The sequence below is a fragment of the Populus alba genome, chromosome 17, assembly GCF_005239225.2.
Source record: "Populus alba chromosome 17, ASM523922v2, whole genome shotgun sequence".
NCBI classification, from domain to species: Eukaryota; Viridiplantae; Streptophyta; class Magnoliopsida; order Malpighiales; family Salicaceae; genus Populus; species Populus alba.
Window position 1 is genome coordinate 15974882 of NC_133300.1, and position 18719 is coordinate 15993600.

Below are 18719 nucleotides of genomic sequence, written 5' to 3' on the forward strand. Positions count from 1 at the left end.
CCAAAACGGACGCCCCCAGCTTTTCGCCCTCACTTTCTTCTTCCTCACTCGCCTGCTATTCTCCACAGACACCCGTACACAAGCCTCTTTTCCCCTGTCTCAGCCGACTTAGAGCATCCGGCCACCACCTCCTCATCTCTCTCTATCAGTCGCAGCCCCTTCGCCAGACCTTACTACCCCAGCCTGCAACCACCGTAAACACCATTTACAGGCCTTCCCTCTCTGTCAAGTGTCAACACAGCCCACACAGCCCCCAGAAACGTTTTGGACTTTTTTCTATATTTGCTTTCATTAACTAAAATAGCAAGAGCAACACAATCCATATATACATAGTGTGTTCATCCAAATCAATTGGAAATTGATGATCCTGATAAAATAAAATAATAAAAAAACAGGAAGTATTACAAACAACGCCCTGCATGTCATAGAGATGAACTTTTTTTTTTCTTTTTTCTAACCAATTGTAAATCAAAGTGCGCAAGTCCTGACCAATAAAAAACTAGGAACAGATGCAATAGCTATTAAATCCAAGCTCGTTTTTCCTTCTCTCCTTTTTTTTCTTGGGTCAAAATCATCATCACCTCTCTTTTTTATCTCTGTTAAAAAGACTAAAACAGCCTTCAAAAACAACCTTACTCCCCAACAAACCAAAGACAAAATTTACAGTGTTGTACTAATTACAGTAATTTCACTGCATGTTTTAGTTTTTTGTTAATTAATATATTTTATGTGAAAAAAATAATATAAATATTTAAAAACAAAGCTATTTTCTAACTTTTAGACTAAATATATTGTTTTAAACAACAATAATTTATACATTAAAGGGTCTTTTCGAAACTACTAGACCAACAAAATTATATAAATATTTGAAACAAAGCTATTAATATGATATTTATTATGGATTATATTTTATTATGCCCTTTCATTGTTAAATTTTGTCATCCAGTTTATAATTTGAAGTCATTGGAGCATAGTTATTTGAATAGTTAAAATACATTTTCTTTTACTAAAATTCTATTTTTACATATCTCCGTAGAAAAGCCAAAACCAAAAGGAAAGTATATATACTCGTTAGCCAACATATTTTTATCTATAATTAGCATTTGTTTGTCTCTTTAAAAACAGAACAAGAGAAAAAAAAAAGCCTGCACATCTCAAAGCCCAAAAAATTTGATAGTATTATATAAAACTGAAAATTAAAAATATTTATATAAATAAATTTTGATTTTAAAAGTTTAAAATTTAAACTTCAAATTATATCTTTTAACTTTGATATTACTTCATTAATTTGATAAATTACTCATATTAATTGTATAATTAATAACATGATTGTATTATATAAAAAATAATTAAAACTAGTTATATAATTATATTAATATAAAATATATTAAAATATAATTAGCTCTTCTAAATACCTTTTTACCGTTGAAATTACACATTAAAAAAAACTCTATTTACATCCATTTTATCAATTTAATTTTCAACTTTTAAAACTAGCATGTTTTATTGGAGTTGCTCTTGTGCAGAATTATATAAGGGAGAGGAAGGCAACAAAGGGAAAGAGACAAAAGAAGTCCAAAAATGTTTATTTTAAACATATGAATCAACTCAATTGTGATGTGTGGCCCAACCCCTGCTCTTGACAGGAAGGTGCCTCTGCTGCCCAATGCGCGTTCGATATCCCTTTCATTTCTCTTTTTACTTTTTCTCCACCGAAACTCCATCTTCTTTACAGTGTAAACTTACCAGTACGAGTTCTTGACCTCAAGGAACCGGAAAAAAAATTCGACGTCATTGGGCTGGGCTAGATCTTGTGCCTCTTTAGCCAACACTTACCACACGGTTTGTTTCGTCTAGATTCGTGAAATACTCGTTGAAATTTGGTGTTTTCTGATTTCTAAGTAGAGTTGTACATGTTCCAGCTTGAAATTACTAATTGGTAGATTTAATTGCCAAATTTCTTGATCTTACCTTCTGTTTCATGTTTGACCACAGGAGCAGGCCTTACACGCGTGGAAAGCAATTGCTGAACCAAGCGAGCTAGTTGAGGCCAGAAGGGATCGGTACTAGTTTATCGCTATAGGGATTTTCATGGCTTCCAGCAGCGTGCAAGGAATAACCTCATCTTCATCTTCTCCCCCTCCACTATATATGTATGACGTGTTCCTTAGTTTTAGAGGCAAAGACACCCGGAACACCTTTACTAGTCATCTATATTCTAATCTGAAACAGAGAGGCATCGATGTGTACATGGATGATACGGAGCTCAAGAGAGGAAAGCCCATCGAACCTGCTCTCTGGAAGGCCATCGAAGAATCAAGGTTTTCTGTCATTATATTTTCAAGAAATTACGCATCTTCACCATGGTGCTTGGATGAACTTGTCAAGATTGTTCAGTGCATGAAAGAGATGGGGCAAACTGTTCTGCCAGTTTTTTATGATGTGGATCCCTCAGAGTTTTATGATGTGGATCCCTCAGAGGTAACCGAGCGGAAACGGAAATATGAGGAAGCCTTCGGTGAGCATGAACAAAATTTCAAGGAAAACTTGGAGAAGGTCCGGAACTGGAGAGATTGTCTCTCTACGGTGGCCAATCTATCTGGCTGGGACGTCCGGAATAGGTAAATCGTCTATCTACTTATTCTTATTCTCAAATCTGCCCTGTATTGTTTCATTGATGAACAAGCATGATAGTAAATGTGTATTTTTTTCATATGCATGTTTTTTTATTTTTATTTTTTTATGATATTTTTGAATTGATGTGATCAAGCATTTCTAATCTTTATATAAAACTTCTTTCTATTCTTAGGTTTTTCTTTATATTTTGAAAATAAAATAAATATTAAAAAAAAGAAAATGTATAAAAATGTTGAAAAACAAATCTAGCATGAACAAATAAAAAGTTAGCTTAAAAAAATAAAATTTGTGAAGAAATGACAACATATTCATCATAAGAAATAAAAAATTGACTAAATTTTTTGAATATATTGGTTTTAACTTTTCAAAATAAAATAAAAATATTTTCCATCATGAATTAATTAAAAAATTCCAACTATTTATAAATAAAAGAGAAATATATATATATATATATATTGTGAATATTTTTATTTTTTATGTTTTTCTTTTTAATTTGGAATTAAATTTTGATTGGTGCCTTTTTGTTAAAAAAATATAAAATTAATGTAAAAACAATTTCTAACTAGTATAGGTGGGTAAAAAAACTTTCCTAACTAGCATTGTTTCACGAGTTATAGAGTCCGTTTAGGAACGTGGTTTGCCGTGTTTTTTTAAATTTTGAATTTTTTTTAAATTGCTTTGTTTTTTATATTTTCAGATCGTTTTGATATGCTGATATCAAAAATAATTTTTTTTAAATAATAAAAAAAAATATTATTTTAATATATTTCTAAACAAAAAACACTTTGAATCATAATTCCTATAATGATCGCAAATAGACCCGTAAAGATCTCACTTATGCAACTTGAGACATGCAGGTCTTACATGTCAAAAAAATCTACCTTTGTTTTTTTATTGGCAAATTTATTCATCTAGTTTCTCAATTTGTATATTTAGTTAACTTTAGTTCTATTATTACGATTATTTCATCCATTAATTTGCAAAAAAAAAGAATAATATTAACATATGTGATATTTGTGCATCTCAAGGTGCGTGGATTGGATTTGGGCATCCACTTAAACTATGTTAGTCTAGGAAATGTTTTTTGGGTAGCATATGGAAAAAAACTTGAAAATCAATAAATTTAAAGTTGTTTTTTAAAAGTTTACTATGCAAGATAATTGAAATTTTTGTTAAAAATAATTATAAAAATAACTTAGTGGTTGATAAAAAAGATGATAGAACTCCATTTTCCTTTTAGTTTGCCAAAGCCAAACTTAATGAACAGTTTTTGTTCTTATATGCATGCTTCTTTAGTAACTGTGTGATTCTATAGGCAATAACATAGATATTGTACGGACCATTTTTAGCATTAATACAATCTTAGTTCCTTCTTTAGTTTATTCTTTCCTTGTCTCTTTGTTATTGAAGCTATCTATTGTCAAAGCCCTATCTTTCTCAAAGATTGATGTATTAATTTCCGGCTAACAGCCATACATTTTTGAGCTACATCTTTATTTTTCCATTATCACTATCTGATTTGATTTGCACACAGCATGATTAATGTTTTGCACCCTCCTATGCAGGAAAGAATCGGAATCAATTAATATAATTGTTGAATACATATCCTACAAACTAAGAGTCACTATGCCAGTTAGCAAAACATTAGTGGGAATAGATTCTCGTCTAGAGATATTAAATGGTTTTATAAGTGAAGAAGTTAGCGAAGCAATCTTCATAGGGATTTGTGGAATGGGTGGCATAGGTAAGACGACTGTTGCAAGGGTAGTATATGATAGCTTTCGTTGGCAATTTAAAGGCAGCTGCTTCTTAGCAAATGTCAGAGAAGTTTTTTCTGAGAAAGATGGACCACGTCGTTTGCAGGAACAACTTCTTTCTGAAATCTTAATGGAACATGCTAATATATGTGATTCTTCTAGAGGAATTGAAATGATAAAGCGGAGGTTACAATGTAAAAAGATTCTTGTTGTTCTTGATGATGTAGATGACCATAAACAACTAGAATCCCTGGCTGCGGAGAGTAAATGGTTTGGTTCAGGGAGCAGAATTATCATAACAAGCAGAGATAAACAAGTGTTGACTAGAAATGGTGTTGCTAGAATTTATGAGGCTAAGAAATTGAATGATGATGATGCTCTTACGTTGTTTAGCCAGAAAGCTTTCAAAAATGACCAACCTGCTGAAGATTTCGTGGAACTATCCAAGCAAGTTGTGGGCTATGCTAATGGCCTTCCACTGGCTCTTGAAGTTATAGGTTCGTTTATGCATGGAAGAAGTATCCTTGAATGGGGAAGTGCGATTAATAGACTAAATGATATTCCTGACCGTGAAATTATTGATGTGCTTCGCATTAGTTTTGATGGCCTCCATGAATTAGAGAAGAAAATATTTTTAGACATTGCTTGTTTCCTTAAGGGATTTAAAAGAGATCGAATAATAAGGATACTTGACAGCTGTGGATTCCATGCACATATTGGATTACAAGTTCTTATTGAGAAATCACTCATAAGTGTCTCTCGGGATCAAATCTGGATGCATAATTTATTACAGATAATGGGTAAGGAAATTGTTCGTTGTGAATCCCCTGAAGAGCCTGGAAGGCGCAGTAGATTGTGGACATACGAGGATGTCTGCCTTGCATTGATGGACAACACAGTGAGTACTTGATAAGATTTCATAAAGTTTATTTTAATTTACACTCCATCTCTACTTTGTATTTGTTTGTTACTTGTATTCCCCTTTTGGTTGATAGGGAAAAGAAAAAATAGAAGCCATTTTCCTAGACATGCCTGAAATAAAAGAATCACAATGGAACATGGAAGCCTTCTCTAAAATGAGCAGACTAAGATTGCTCAAAATCAACAACGTGCAACTTTCTGAAGGACCTGAAGATCTTTCCAATAAGCTACGATTTCTTGAATGGCATTCTTACCCTTCAAAATCATTGCCAGTTGGTTTACAGGTGGATCAGCTAGTTGAACTTCACATGGCTAAAATTAGTTTTGAGCAATTATGGTATGGGTATAAGGTGAGATCAACTAATTTAAGAGCCTTTGTATATTTTTTTTATCGTTTTCCTATATATGTATGATAGTAGTGTCCATATTTCTTCTGCCCTGACTGATTGCAGAGTGCAGTTAATTTGAAAACCATCAATCTCAGCAACTCACTAAACCTGATCAAGACTCCAGATTTTACTGGAATTCCGAATCTCGAAAGTCTTATTCTTGAAGGTTGTACAAGTTTGTCTGAGGTCCATCCATCGCTTGCACATCACAAGAAGCTTCAATATGTGAGTCTTATGGACTGCAAAAGCATTAGGATTCTCTCGAACAATCTAGAAATGGGATCACTTAAAGTTTGCATTCTTGATGGCTGCTCAAAACTTGAGAAGTTTCCAGATATAGTAGGAAACATGAACTGTTTGATGGTGCTTCGATTGGATGGGACTGGTATTACAAAACTATCTTCATCGATACATCATTTGATTGGCTTAGGTCTATTAAGCATGAACAACTGCAAGAACCTTGAAAGCATTCCAAGTAGCATAGGTTGTTTGAAATCCCTTAAAAAACTTGATATATCTGGTTGCTCTAAACTTAAATATATACCAGAGAATTTGGGGAAAGTTGAAAGTTTGGAGGAGTTTGATGGAAGTGGAACTTCAATAAAACAACCGTCAGCATCCATTTTTCTTTTAAAGAATCTTAAAGTATTATCTTTTGATGGATGCAAAAGAATAGCTGTGAATCCCACGGATCACAGGTTGCCTTCTTTGTTGGGTCTGTGTTCTTTAGAAGTATTGGATTTATGCGCTTGCAATCTAAGAGAAGGGGCACTTCCTGAAGATATTGGCTTCTTATCTTCATTGAAGTCTTTAGATCTGAGCCAGAATAACTTTATTAGCCTGCCTGAAAGCATAAATCATCTTTCTAGACTTGAAATGCTTGTCTTGGAGGATTGTAGGATGCTTGAATCATTGCCTGAGGTTCCATCAAAAGTTCAAACATTAAATTTGAATGGTTGTATACGCCTAAAAGAAATTCCAGATCCGATAAAGCTAAGCAGTTCCAAAAGATCAGAGTTCATATGTCTTAACTGCTGGGAATTGTACGAGCATAATGGCCAAGACAACATGGGGTTGACCATGCTTGAAAGATACCTCAAGGTCTTCTCTTAATCATACCTCAACCTCTTTGTATCTCTCTCCCTCTCCCTCTATCTATCTAACATTTTGGTTATTCATGGTACAGGGTTTGTCTAATCCAAGACCTGGATTTGGTATCGTTGTTCCAGGAAATAAAATTCCAGGCTGGTTTAACCATCAAAGTAAGGGATCTTCAATTAGTGTGCAAGTGCCTAGTTGGAGCATGGGGTTTGTTGCGTATGTTGCATTCAATGCAAATGGTGAAAGTCCTTCTCTTTCTTGTCATTTCAAAGCCAATGGAAGAGAGAATTATCGTTCACCGATAAGTATTAGTTGTAATTCTATCCAAGTTCTGTCAGATCATGTTTGGCTATTCTATCTATCTTTTGATTACCTTAAAGAGCTTAAAGAATGGAAGCATGAATCCTTTAGCAACATTGAGTTGTCATTTCATTCCGACGAGCGACGAGTAAAGGTGAAGAATTGTGGTGTTTGTTTGTTATCTTCTTTGTATAGTACATCCCAACCATCTGCCCATTTTATTGTTACAAGTTTTGAAACAGCTTCTTCATATAAAGCTTCTTTAGCTTTTTCTTCATCTTACCATCATTGGATGGCTAGTGTTTTCCCTGGCATCAGAGCCGCAGACACCTATTTAAAGTCAGATCTAGCTCGGAGAGTTATTATCCCATTCAGGAAGGAACCAGAGAAAGTAATGGCAATTAGATCAAGACTCTTTGAGGTCGTTGAAGAATCAGGGTTGTCAATTATTATATTTGCAAGAGATTGTTCTTCTTTACCTTGGTGCTTTAACAAACTTGTCAAGATTTTTGGATTCATGGATGAGATGAAATCAGATACCATGTCGAAGAATCAAAGATGGATGATCAAACAGAGAGTTACACAATTGTCTTTGATAAGAATGAAAAAAATTTCAGGGAAAACGAGGAGAAGGTACAAAGATGGATAGATATTCTCAATAAAGTTGAGATTTCATCTGTATCGAAAAGGTAATAATTAATTCTTCCTTTTTATATATTTTTTTAAAAATATTTTGTAAATTTATGTTTCAATTAATATTCCTCATCTGTAATTATTATTTATTTATTTATTTTTGGATAGATATTATTTTTTATGGTGTTGTTCATATTTAATTTTAAAAAAACTTATTATAATTCATCTATAATTTTTTTTTATCTTTTTGTATAAAAAAAATTATTTTCAGATATCATAATATATATAGCAACCTTGCATAATATGTTTTTGATTTTTATTTTATTTAATCAATTTAATACGTTTGTGTTTTTTTTAATATCATTTGATTGAATAAAAAAATTAATTTTAATAAATAAATTCAAAAATATAACTAGTTAAATGTTCCGTTTATTAACACATTTGAATTTGTTAAAATTTTATTTTTAGTTATTGTTAATATATATTTTTTATTATTAATTCATATAGTTATCAATTTATTTGATTACATGTATGTATAAGCTTTGAGCTTTTAAATTTTCAATTTAAATTTCTTTATGTATAAATTTGCATTGAAAAAACATGCATGCACAACTTTTTTGTAAGAGTAAAAAATGTATGGTCTGTAAAAGACCGTCATCTTTTTTTTTTCGCAAACATTTTGCAACTAAAAAAAAAATGTATTGAGCAAGGGCCTTAACAAAATGCGGCAATTGGACTCGCTTAGTAGTCCCAACAACGAATGACCTTTGCTTTTTTTTTTTTCCTTTTTTTTTCCATTTTATATGTTTTTATTTATTTTATATTTAGATTAACATCCCTTCTCCTTTTTTTATGTTGTTTAGAGATCCTGTTTGAAATGATGATTCATTTTTTAGTTATGCATTTAATTTTTGAGAAAGTTTTTCTGATTCATTTATAATTTTTTTTACATTTTGTACAAATAAACTTTATTCTTGAAAATAAATTTTTTTATTTTCAAATAATATTTCTAATAAGTGCAGCCTTACATATTTTATTTTATTTTATTCAATCAATTTGATGTGTATGTCTATTTTTATTATCGTGTGATTGAATAAAAAACTTGTTTTAATTAATAAATTTAATAAATACAATCACGTAAATATCTCGTCTTTTGAAATTAAATATTTTAATTTACACTTGTTTATCAATTTTTTCACTTTTATTTTTAGTTATAGTTTATAGCTGTTTTTTTTTAATTTATTAACACACATAATTCTTAATTTATTTGATTATATTTATGTATAATTTTTTTTTTCACTTAGAATTTTTAAATACAAAAACATGTTGAAAAAATATATCTATAAATATTTTATTAATTGTTTTTTTTAACACCCAACAAAACATGTAACATCGATTCCATGTACAGTTTCACTATACCTGAGCTACCGCAGCAGTTACTCAAGCAGGAGGAGCAGCTGCTCGAGCAGCAAGAGGAGCAGGAGAAGGAGGTGCTCGAGCAGGAGGAGGAGCTGCTCAAGCAGGAGGAGGAGCTGCTCAAGCAGGAGCAGGAGCAGTGGAAGTGGGAGCAGTGTCGGCTGCAGGTGCGCCGGCGGCGGGGGCAGGTGCTCGTGCAGCGGGGGCAGGTGCTCCGGCCGTGGCTGCTGGCGCTCCTGCGGCGGCTGCAGATGTTCGTGCAGCGGCAGGAGCTGCAGCTGCAGCGACTACAGAAGGAGCTGGAGCAGGTGAAGCTGCATCAGCAGAAGCTGGAGCAGATGGTGCTGAAGCAGGAACAACTGATACGGCTGCTACAGCTACTCCTCTTATAGTTTCTTTAGCTTGAAGATCTTCAGTAGTTTTTGCTCATGGTTTTGGTTTGGGGAATTAGATTCACATTTTACTTTGTATGGATTTTCTTCTTAAATTTAGGATAATCCCATGTTTGCGGATGGAAGGATTGTTTCCATATTAAACAAGCTCTGAAACTTTTACATTGCGGAAAACCTATCCTTAGAAAATTTCTACCATTATTTTGGATTGGTCGGCTATATTAGAAAATAATATAAATTATATTTTAAGATTTTATTGGATTGAATTGGTTTTTTGATATGGTATACGATCATAAGTTTAAATTTTATTATTTCTATTTATTTGATAAGCATTAAAACACAAGATAATATAAATATGTACAAGTTTTAAGTTTAAAGTGCTTTTACTTAAAGATGACCTTATCTATCAGGTTAAGCTATTGGATTGAGAAGGTTTTTTTAACAATCTATTTTTTTAACTCTGGTTTTGGTGTATGTGTTAGATTTAAATTAAAAATAATATATATTTCTAAAAGATAAAACCAATAATTTCTTATCAATATGAATTTTTTTTACATCAATTTCATTCATAATTCTTTGAAATTATTTTTTATTTATCTATAATTAATTTTAAGTATTTTAATATTTTATGTTATAATTAATATTCATGCAAAAAACTATTTTTCAATAAAATCTTAACTCATCAATTTAATTTTTGATTAAAATTTATATACAATAACTACGTTTTAAAACTAATTTCTTCTAACTGTCAAAGAATTAATTCAATTCAATAATTTAATAAAAATTAATTTAGTAACAATTTTTTTATAAGCCTGACAAATTGATAAACTTCTATACTTTTCTCTTAGATGCACCAACAATTTTTATTATTAATAGCTTTATATTCACAACTATATAAACACATAAATATTAATATATATAATCACTTACTCCAAAATTGGACTTGCTTCGTTTGTAACTGGTTTGAGAAAAAATAATAAAATTTAATTCTACATTCCTAATTATGCTCTGCAAATTACAAACAATAAAGATTAATAAAATTATATGCCAAAATTATTTTTCTTTGTTATTGAAAAATTGGCCCAACTTTATCATAAGAATCCACCCACGACTTGCAATTTATAACCCCCAAGCTCTTGGAAACTTTTGAGATCATACAAATGCCCCTTCTAGTCCTAGATCCATGGCAACACAAGTAGTGAAAAGAGAGAAACAAAACAAGACGATTTAGCCAAAAACCCCAAAGAAGGTTTATGCAGGGTTTAGGGCGGCCGGTACGCTAATACCAGTACCATACATACCCTCTCTATGAACTCATTTCTTTTCTCAAGTTGCATTACCCGCGCATTTCAATTCATCTCTCAATCATTTCAATTCCATTTCTTCTTCTTTTTTCATTTCCTTTAATTAGAGGACCAACTCCCATATATTTTCTACCAAAAATTTTGATCCTTTGATTACTTTTGATAAGAAACCCACAATTCTATCTCTAAACCATCCACAGTTATGTGGAGAAACGTCGCAAAACAAGCCACTTTGAAATCCCAATCAAAGCCCTCAATTTCCCTTCATTTCCAAGAACTTACAGCTTTTTAGGAGCCTCTAAAGAACCCATCTTTTTTGAGAAACTCAAGTTCCATTCGCTTAATAACACAGGTCCACGACTGAGTTTTCGAGCAATTGGCGAAGTATCAACCCATGAAGATTTTATGGGAAAACCCGGTTGGTTCTCCGCTGATGGTTGGTTCTCTTCCTCCTTGTGAATTTTTACATAATAAAATAGCGGCCTTAATTACGAGAGTTCCATTTTTACATGACTGGTGTAATGAATTTTGAAAATTTTTAAGTTGGGTTAGGCTTGTGGTTCATGAATTCCTACAAAACAAGTTTTTCATGGGACAGAGAACTCAACTCTCTGATAACTAAGTTAACAACCACACATGAAAAACAAATGTATAACAATGAGAACAAGAACCTAAAAGAGTGTATTATGTGATTTTGAATTGTTGTTTGTGTGTTTATTACATCTCATGTGTCAAGAAATTAGCTCGTAAAAAGTGGAACAATAGATATATTATGTTGTTAAGTCAGGTCTAAAAATATTCGCTCATTCTTTGAATGAAAAATTGAGATTTGTTCAGTGAGCAGTGATTATTGAAAAATCTAACCATAAATTAACATGCTTTTGGTTGTAAATTTCCCATTAGGACTCGATGAGCTCAATTCTCCTAACTGATGCACAATGGCATTTTCTTAAACAGGAAGGGCGCAAAAAAATATGGTGTTATTCAATGTGACCCATTAGTCCTCAAAGGCTTGATGAGAGTTAAAAAAAACGTGTATTTTAAGAAAAACACCGAGTGTTTCCCTAACTCACATTCCCTTATGTGAAAGGGCTAAGACTTGATGTATTTGTTCATTCTGTTATGTTTCTGTTGGTTTGTTTTCTTTATTATTATTTTTTTCGTCTGCTTTATGTTTTTGTAATTTTTTTTCTTTTTCTGTTTTTTTTATTCTTTTTGTATATTTTATTTTTATCTATCTTCTGGTTAATCTTTTAATATATCAATTTCTATTTTTAAAAAAAAAAAACCAAAAAAAAAAGGTCAAGAGAGAGAGAGTACACAAAGTTTAAAAAATAAACGTGGTGGGCATCCAACAACTCTTTTCAAGCAACATAAGTTCAGAAAAACAAAAGAGATGAGAGTTAAAAAAAACATGTGAGAAAGCCTGCGATAAAAACAAAAAAATACTATTTGAATTCACAGTAAAATAATAAAAGTAGAGTAGTTATATAGTGTTTTCATGAGCTCTTTTAGGTTTTTTTTTTTAGATATAATTATAATTATAATACGGTATATGGTATGAAAGAGTTCTATTATCACCGTGCTTTTCTTCTTGCCTCCTCCCCTAGTTATTTTCTAACAGTATCTAACAGATGGGCGAATGACTCAATTCTCCACTTAGGCTGCAATTTTTCATATTTGTGTTTGAACTAGTCAGTTTTTCTATTGATGTAGAATAGGAAAGAAGACGAGGGAGACAATAGATGACGGAGGAGAATATTGTTGAAGAAAAATGGATTTGGGTAATATTATTTATATTAATAAAGTAATATAAGAAAAAAAGATAAAAGTTACATCTTGACAATAAGCGTTAAAGGTTATGATTCTAATTCACCACTCTTCACCCTTGCAATTATGTCTGTTATATGCTTGAAGCTTTTAGTGTATATATTTTATATTCACAGTATTAATCCCACATTACAGTATTAATAGTATTAATAGACAAGTAAGAAAAAAAACATTGAAAAGAAAAGAATGTAGAACAAAATAGAGGAGAATAGACTCTCAAAGAAAATTCTCGGCCAATTCCCATTAGAATTGTTTCTGCAAATAAGGTATACTTAATACTACATGAAAATGATGATTATTTATTATTTAATGTGATTGTGCTTAACTAGTAATACTGATCAAAAGAATATAATTTGAATAAAAAAGAACTCAAGGATGCACAAATGTGCAGGATTGTTATGCGCTTTATAACCTTTATAAAGAAAGCGGAAATGTTTCAGGTATCATATTTCAGTATAATAAGCATTAGGGATATTCAAGAAAACTGAAAAATTAATTAAACTAAAACAAAAATCAACTAGAAAAACCAAATGACGAAAATAAACTAAATAAAAAAAATAAAAATTCAATCCAATTCAGTTACAGTTTTAAAATTCTCCGGTTCAGTTTCAATTTTAAAATTTTAAAATTGTGATGTGTGTGGCCCAACCCCTGCTCTTGACAGGAAGGTGCCTCTGCCGCCCAGTGCGCTTTCATTTCTCTTTTCACTTTTTCTCCACCGAAACTCCATCTTCTTTACAGTGCAAAAGGTGTTTGGATGCCCATGGATGGTGGCCCTTGATTTTCTGACCATCGAAGAAACCATAGCACGACATGTTCTTGCAAAAATATGCGAGCACTGTTAACTTTTGTTTAGGTTGAAGAAATATTTTTTTATTGTTAATAGAAGAATTGATGCATGTGATATCAAGAATTATATACAAAAATAAATGTTAGAATATAATATTGATGTAAAGTGAAGACTAAATCATGAAAAACTGAAAGAAAAAGCTGTGGACCATGAACAATAATTTTTCATGCTTTGATCTTTTTTTTCTTTGATTATCTTTACTGATAATATCAAATTATCCCTTTGCTTTTTTGCAGACTTTATCAAGGTATTTGGTTTCCTGATTTTGACAAAACTCGACCAGTTTGTTTTGAATTGGTTTTTGGTTTTTTCTGGATCTATTTTTTGGAAAATTATTGTTCCTGGTCCACAGCTTTTTTTCTCCGAGACCGTGCAACCTGTTGAAAACTTGTAGTTTGGTGGTGGCGGACCAGTGGTATGATGAGACCATGTTTCTGTGCGACAATATGGCTTTTTACTCTTTTGTGTGAATAAAAAGAATATCTAAAAAGAACAAAACCTCAAATATCAAATCTTTATATGTTTGAATATCTAAAAAGAAGAAAAAGCAAAAAATTTCAAACTTTTTCCCTCTAGTTAAAAAAGGGGAAAAAAAGCAATAGAGGTCATGGATTTCTTTTTCTTTTTTTAGTTACATGGAGAGCAGTTAGATCTCATTAAAGCAAATAATTCATCACTCATGATCAAAATTCAAAACAAAGCATGCAAGCACACCATGAATATTGTTGATGGTAAAAAATTAAAAATGATGTGTAAATTGAGATGGAGAGCTAAATATATAAAAAGACCAAAAAAAACGAATGCTATAGTCAAATTTTGAACATCTAAAAGGCATCTTGTGTTCGACTATTTCCATGTTACTATTCACGATAGAGAAACAAAAGAGGATGCTATATTCATACATCAATCACAGAAGGTGTGGATCCAAGGAGAACAATGAACATCCAAAAAGAGTTTGAAAGTGATGAAGTAAGATTTTATTTGTATATTTTTATAAAAATTCAAGAAAGATATATAAGTTGAAATTTTTAGGAATATAAACATACTCCAATGAAAACATGTCAAGTCTGGTGCTAGCCAAATCTGTGTCAAGTCCCGGACATTTTAGACCTGGCAGTGTTGAATGACTTTTCATTTTTGAGCATGCCCAAGAACAGGGGCGGAATGAGGGGGTGGCAAGCAGGGGCCCGGGCCCTGCAAGATATATATTGTTTTTATTTGTTTATTAAATGTGAGGAGCTGTAATTTTATTTAATGAGATGGGTCCTGCGTACAGTAAATAAATTTGCTATCCTTTGTTTTACTTTTGAATTCCTTTCACTTTGCCTTGATTTTATGCTACCTATATGCCTACGTGGAAAGAGCAAAAAACATAAAGCTATCAATGTGTTTTTGTTGCATTTTCTCTCCCTCCAGCCCTAATATAAATTTATATAGTGCATCCGATCAATACAAAATCACAAATAAAAATTTTTTTGTGGAAAGATTGAAGTAAAGTATCAATTAGTTCATTTTTTATTAAACAAAACAAGATAATTGGGTATTGATAACTTAAATTTAAAATATATTTTTATTTTTATTGAGATGTTTATTGAGAATTTAATGAGGTTATATATATATAATTTTATTATTTTTGTTTTTTTTTTTTTTTTAAGATCCACTAGTTTTAACAATTATTTTTTGAATTCTTGATAATGATTTTCTTTTGATTAATTAGATATATTTTATTGGTTTGTTTTGATTATGCTTGGATTATTTTTTTGTTTTTAGAAGAGCCACCAAAATTATTAATTTTTTCTCAAAATATATGTTTTGATTTTATGTTGAACCATGAACAAAATAAGAAGAATTGATTTTTTTTTTTGAAAAAAAAAGCAAAAATATTTATCCAGTAGTTGATAGGTTGATTCAGTTTATTTTAACTCTTTCGATAGCAACTACTGAATGAGCTTTCTCAGCGATGAAAATTGTTAAAACAAGACTTCGTAATCGGATGAAGGATGATTTTCTTGCAAATTATTTAATTGTCTATATAGTAAAAAAAATTGCTGAAAGATTAAAAATTTATATTATAATCAATGATTTATATTCTATGAAAGAACAATGAATACAATTAAAATAATATGTAAGAATCATTCTTTATTATTTTGTACTTTATTTCAAAGTTTATCAAACATAAAATAATGCTTCGCTTTAGCTAATGTTTCTTATATACTTTGTATATTTATATTTGATAAGTATAAAGATTAACAACATTAAAGTGATGGATACATCATGAAGATAAAATTAACTTCATTGCTTTGACTTAATTTGGTATTGCTCCAAACCTTTTACATTATATGTTTGTAATAAGTTATTTGAATAAAACTAAATCATGTTGGGTTTTTTTACAACTTATATATAATAAATTAAAATAAATATTATATCTTGTTATATTATTTTTTGCCACCCCTAATAAATAATCCTACCCCCGCCCCTGCCCAAGAAAATGATGATCTTTCCTTAGATCTAACTTATGGGAATGACACAGTCTTTATGACCATTAGTTACATTTAATATTCTAAATTTTAATTTTATCTACACCTTTTAGGTATATAAAAGTCCTCCAAAAACTCATCATATTTTCATCAAATATTAATATAAATGTAAGAGATATTTATTATTTATTAAATTCCATCAAAGTCTTTTCATAGAAGAACAAAACTCATAGGCTGTAAATACACATAAAACATTCAAAATAGAGTTTCACAATCTTTATTTTCTATTATATATATAATTTCAGAATATCTTTTTTTATAATATATATATATATATATATATATATATATATATATTATAAAATACCTATTTAAATATTAGATTTCATCAAAAACATGTTCATGTTCATAGCTAAAAATGAAAAAGAAAAAAAGAGCTGATTCAGCAAAGCAAATTATCAAGGGTCTGTATTTGCTTTCATTAACTAAAATAGCAAGAGAAACACAATCCATATATACATAGCGTGTTCATCCAAATCAGTTGGAAATTGATAAAATAAAATTAAAAAAAAATAGGAAGCATTACAAAATACAAACAACGCCCTGCATGCCATGGAGATGAACCTTTTTTTTTTTTTTTTCTAACCAACTGTAAATCAAAGTGCGCAACCCTGACCAATCAGAAACTGGGAACAACACGCAATATTGAATCCAAGCTCGTCTTTCCTCATCTCCTTCTTTTTCTTGAGTCAAAAATCATCATCACCTCTCCTTTATCCCTGTTAAAAAGACCAAAACAGCCCTAAAAAACAACCTTACTTTCCAACAAACCAAAAACAAAACCTCCAGTGTTTTAGCAGTTACAGTGATTTCGCTATATATTTTAGCTTTTTGTTAATTAATATATTTTATGTGAAAAAAAATAATATAAATATTTAAAACAAAGCTATTTTCTAACTTTTAGACTAAATGTATTGTTTTAAACAATTATAATTTATACATTGAAGGGTCTTTTCGATCCTACTAGACCAACAAAATTATATAAAATATTTAAAACTGAGCTATTAATATGATATTTATTATAGATTATATTTTATTATGCCTTTCATTGTTAAATTTTGTCATCCAAATTATAATTTTAAAGTCATTGGAGCATAGCTATTTGAATAGCTTTCTACTAAAATACTATTTTTACATCTCTATGTAGAAAAAAACCAAATGCAAGGAGAAAGTATATATACAGTTGGCATTTGTTTTTCTCTTTAAAAACAGAACAAGAAGAAGAAAGAAGCCTGCAAACCTCAATTGTGATGTGTGGGGCCAACCCCTGCTCTTGACAGGAAGGTGCCTCTGCTCCCTTTCGTTTCTCTTTTTGCTTTTTCTCCACCGAAACTCCATCTTCTTTACAGTGTAAGAAAAAGATCCGTAAGAAAATCCAGGGCTTTGGAGAAACGAAAACCAAACAATAGAAACTTATAGTGCAAGCACTGCTGGAACCATCATATCATCATCACTCCATCTTTTTTTTTTCTTTCTTTTTTTTCTTTGTCTTCTTTTAGGAACCACAATTCTACACTTCTCTTCCTAGTCTATCCTTCCATCTCATCTCTTTTTTATTCCTGTTAAAAAAACCAAAACAGCCTTAAAAAACAAATTAATAACTTTCCTACAAACTAAAGACGAAACCTAGAATTGTTACTTGGTATAGTGATTTCACTCATGTTTTACCTTTTTGTTAATTAATATATTTTATGTGGAAAAATAATATAAATATTTAAAACAAAGCTATTTTCCAACTTTTACACTAAATATTTTGTTTTAAACAACAATAATTTATACATTAAAGAGTCTTTTCGATCCTACTAGACCAACAAAATTATATAAATATTTAAAACAAAGCTATTAAAAGTTACTTGATTTTCTGACTATCGAAGCATTCTCGAGAAAACATAGCACCACATGTTCTTCCAATAAATAACGTGTTCCTTTTCTACTTCTTGTTGTAGATATCGGATTAAAAGTTACTTTTCAATGGAAAAAAAAAGTGTGAGCACTGTCAACTTTTTTTTAAGTTGACGCATGTTTTTAATCAAAGCAATCAGAATTATATACAACAAAAAAATGTGAAAATGCAAATCAAAGAATAAATCTAGAAACTAAGTGTTAAATATGGTTCAAAATATATGATTTCATGTAGCCAAAAAAAAATTAACAATTTAAGTTCTATCAACATAAAATAATTTCCTAGTGTCCTTTTTTTTTAATTAATTGTCAACCAAAAATATGTTTTTGTTTGATACTGTGTTTCCACCTTATGTTTGAATACATTTTAAAAATATGTTTGTTTTATAAAAATATCAAATTAATATTTTTTTGAGTGTTTTTTGACATGTTTTATAAAAAAATCTAAAAAGATAATTTTTATGCATTTAAAAAAAAATCACTATAAAAAAGAACTCTGTACCACAGGTCCACAATATTAAAAGCATACTAAATATCCAATAGACCCCAAAGATTTGAAATAACCATAAAAAAAAAAACATATTCTCAATTAAATCTTCTTTATCCTATTATTGTGATTTTTAAAAATTTATTTATTTATTTATTTATCAGAATGTTTATTTTTTGAAGAAAAAAAAGTTATGAGAGTCATAAAAAAAATTATTTAAAAAAATAATTAATGGTTTTATAATTATGCCATGAATGTATATT

General features: G+C 30.4%; 1 protein-coding gene across 1 annotated transcript; it reads left to right on the top strand.

The window, feature by feature from the left end:
* The first annotated feature begins 1879 nt into the window (after positions 1–1879).
* On the top strand, positions 1880–9752 carry LOC118036124 (TMV resistance protein N-like). The gene is given in 7 exon segments (XM_073405835.1): positions 1880–2621; positions 4203–5292; positions 5390–5665; positions 5768–6805; positions 6891–7644; positions 7647–7794; positions 9147–9752. Coding segments are annotated over 7 exon segments (4236 nt in total). The 5' UTR covers positions 1880–2091; the 3' UTR covers positions 9547–9752.
* The last annotated feature ends 8967 nt before the right edge of the window (positions 9753–18719 follow it).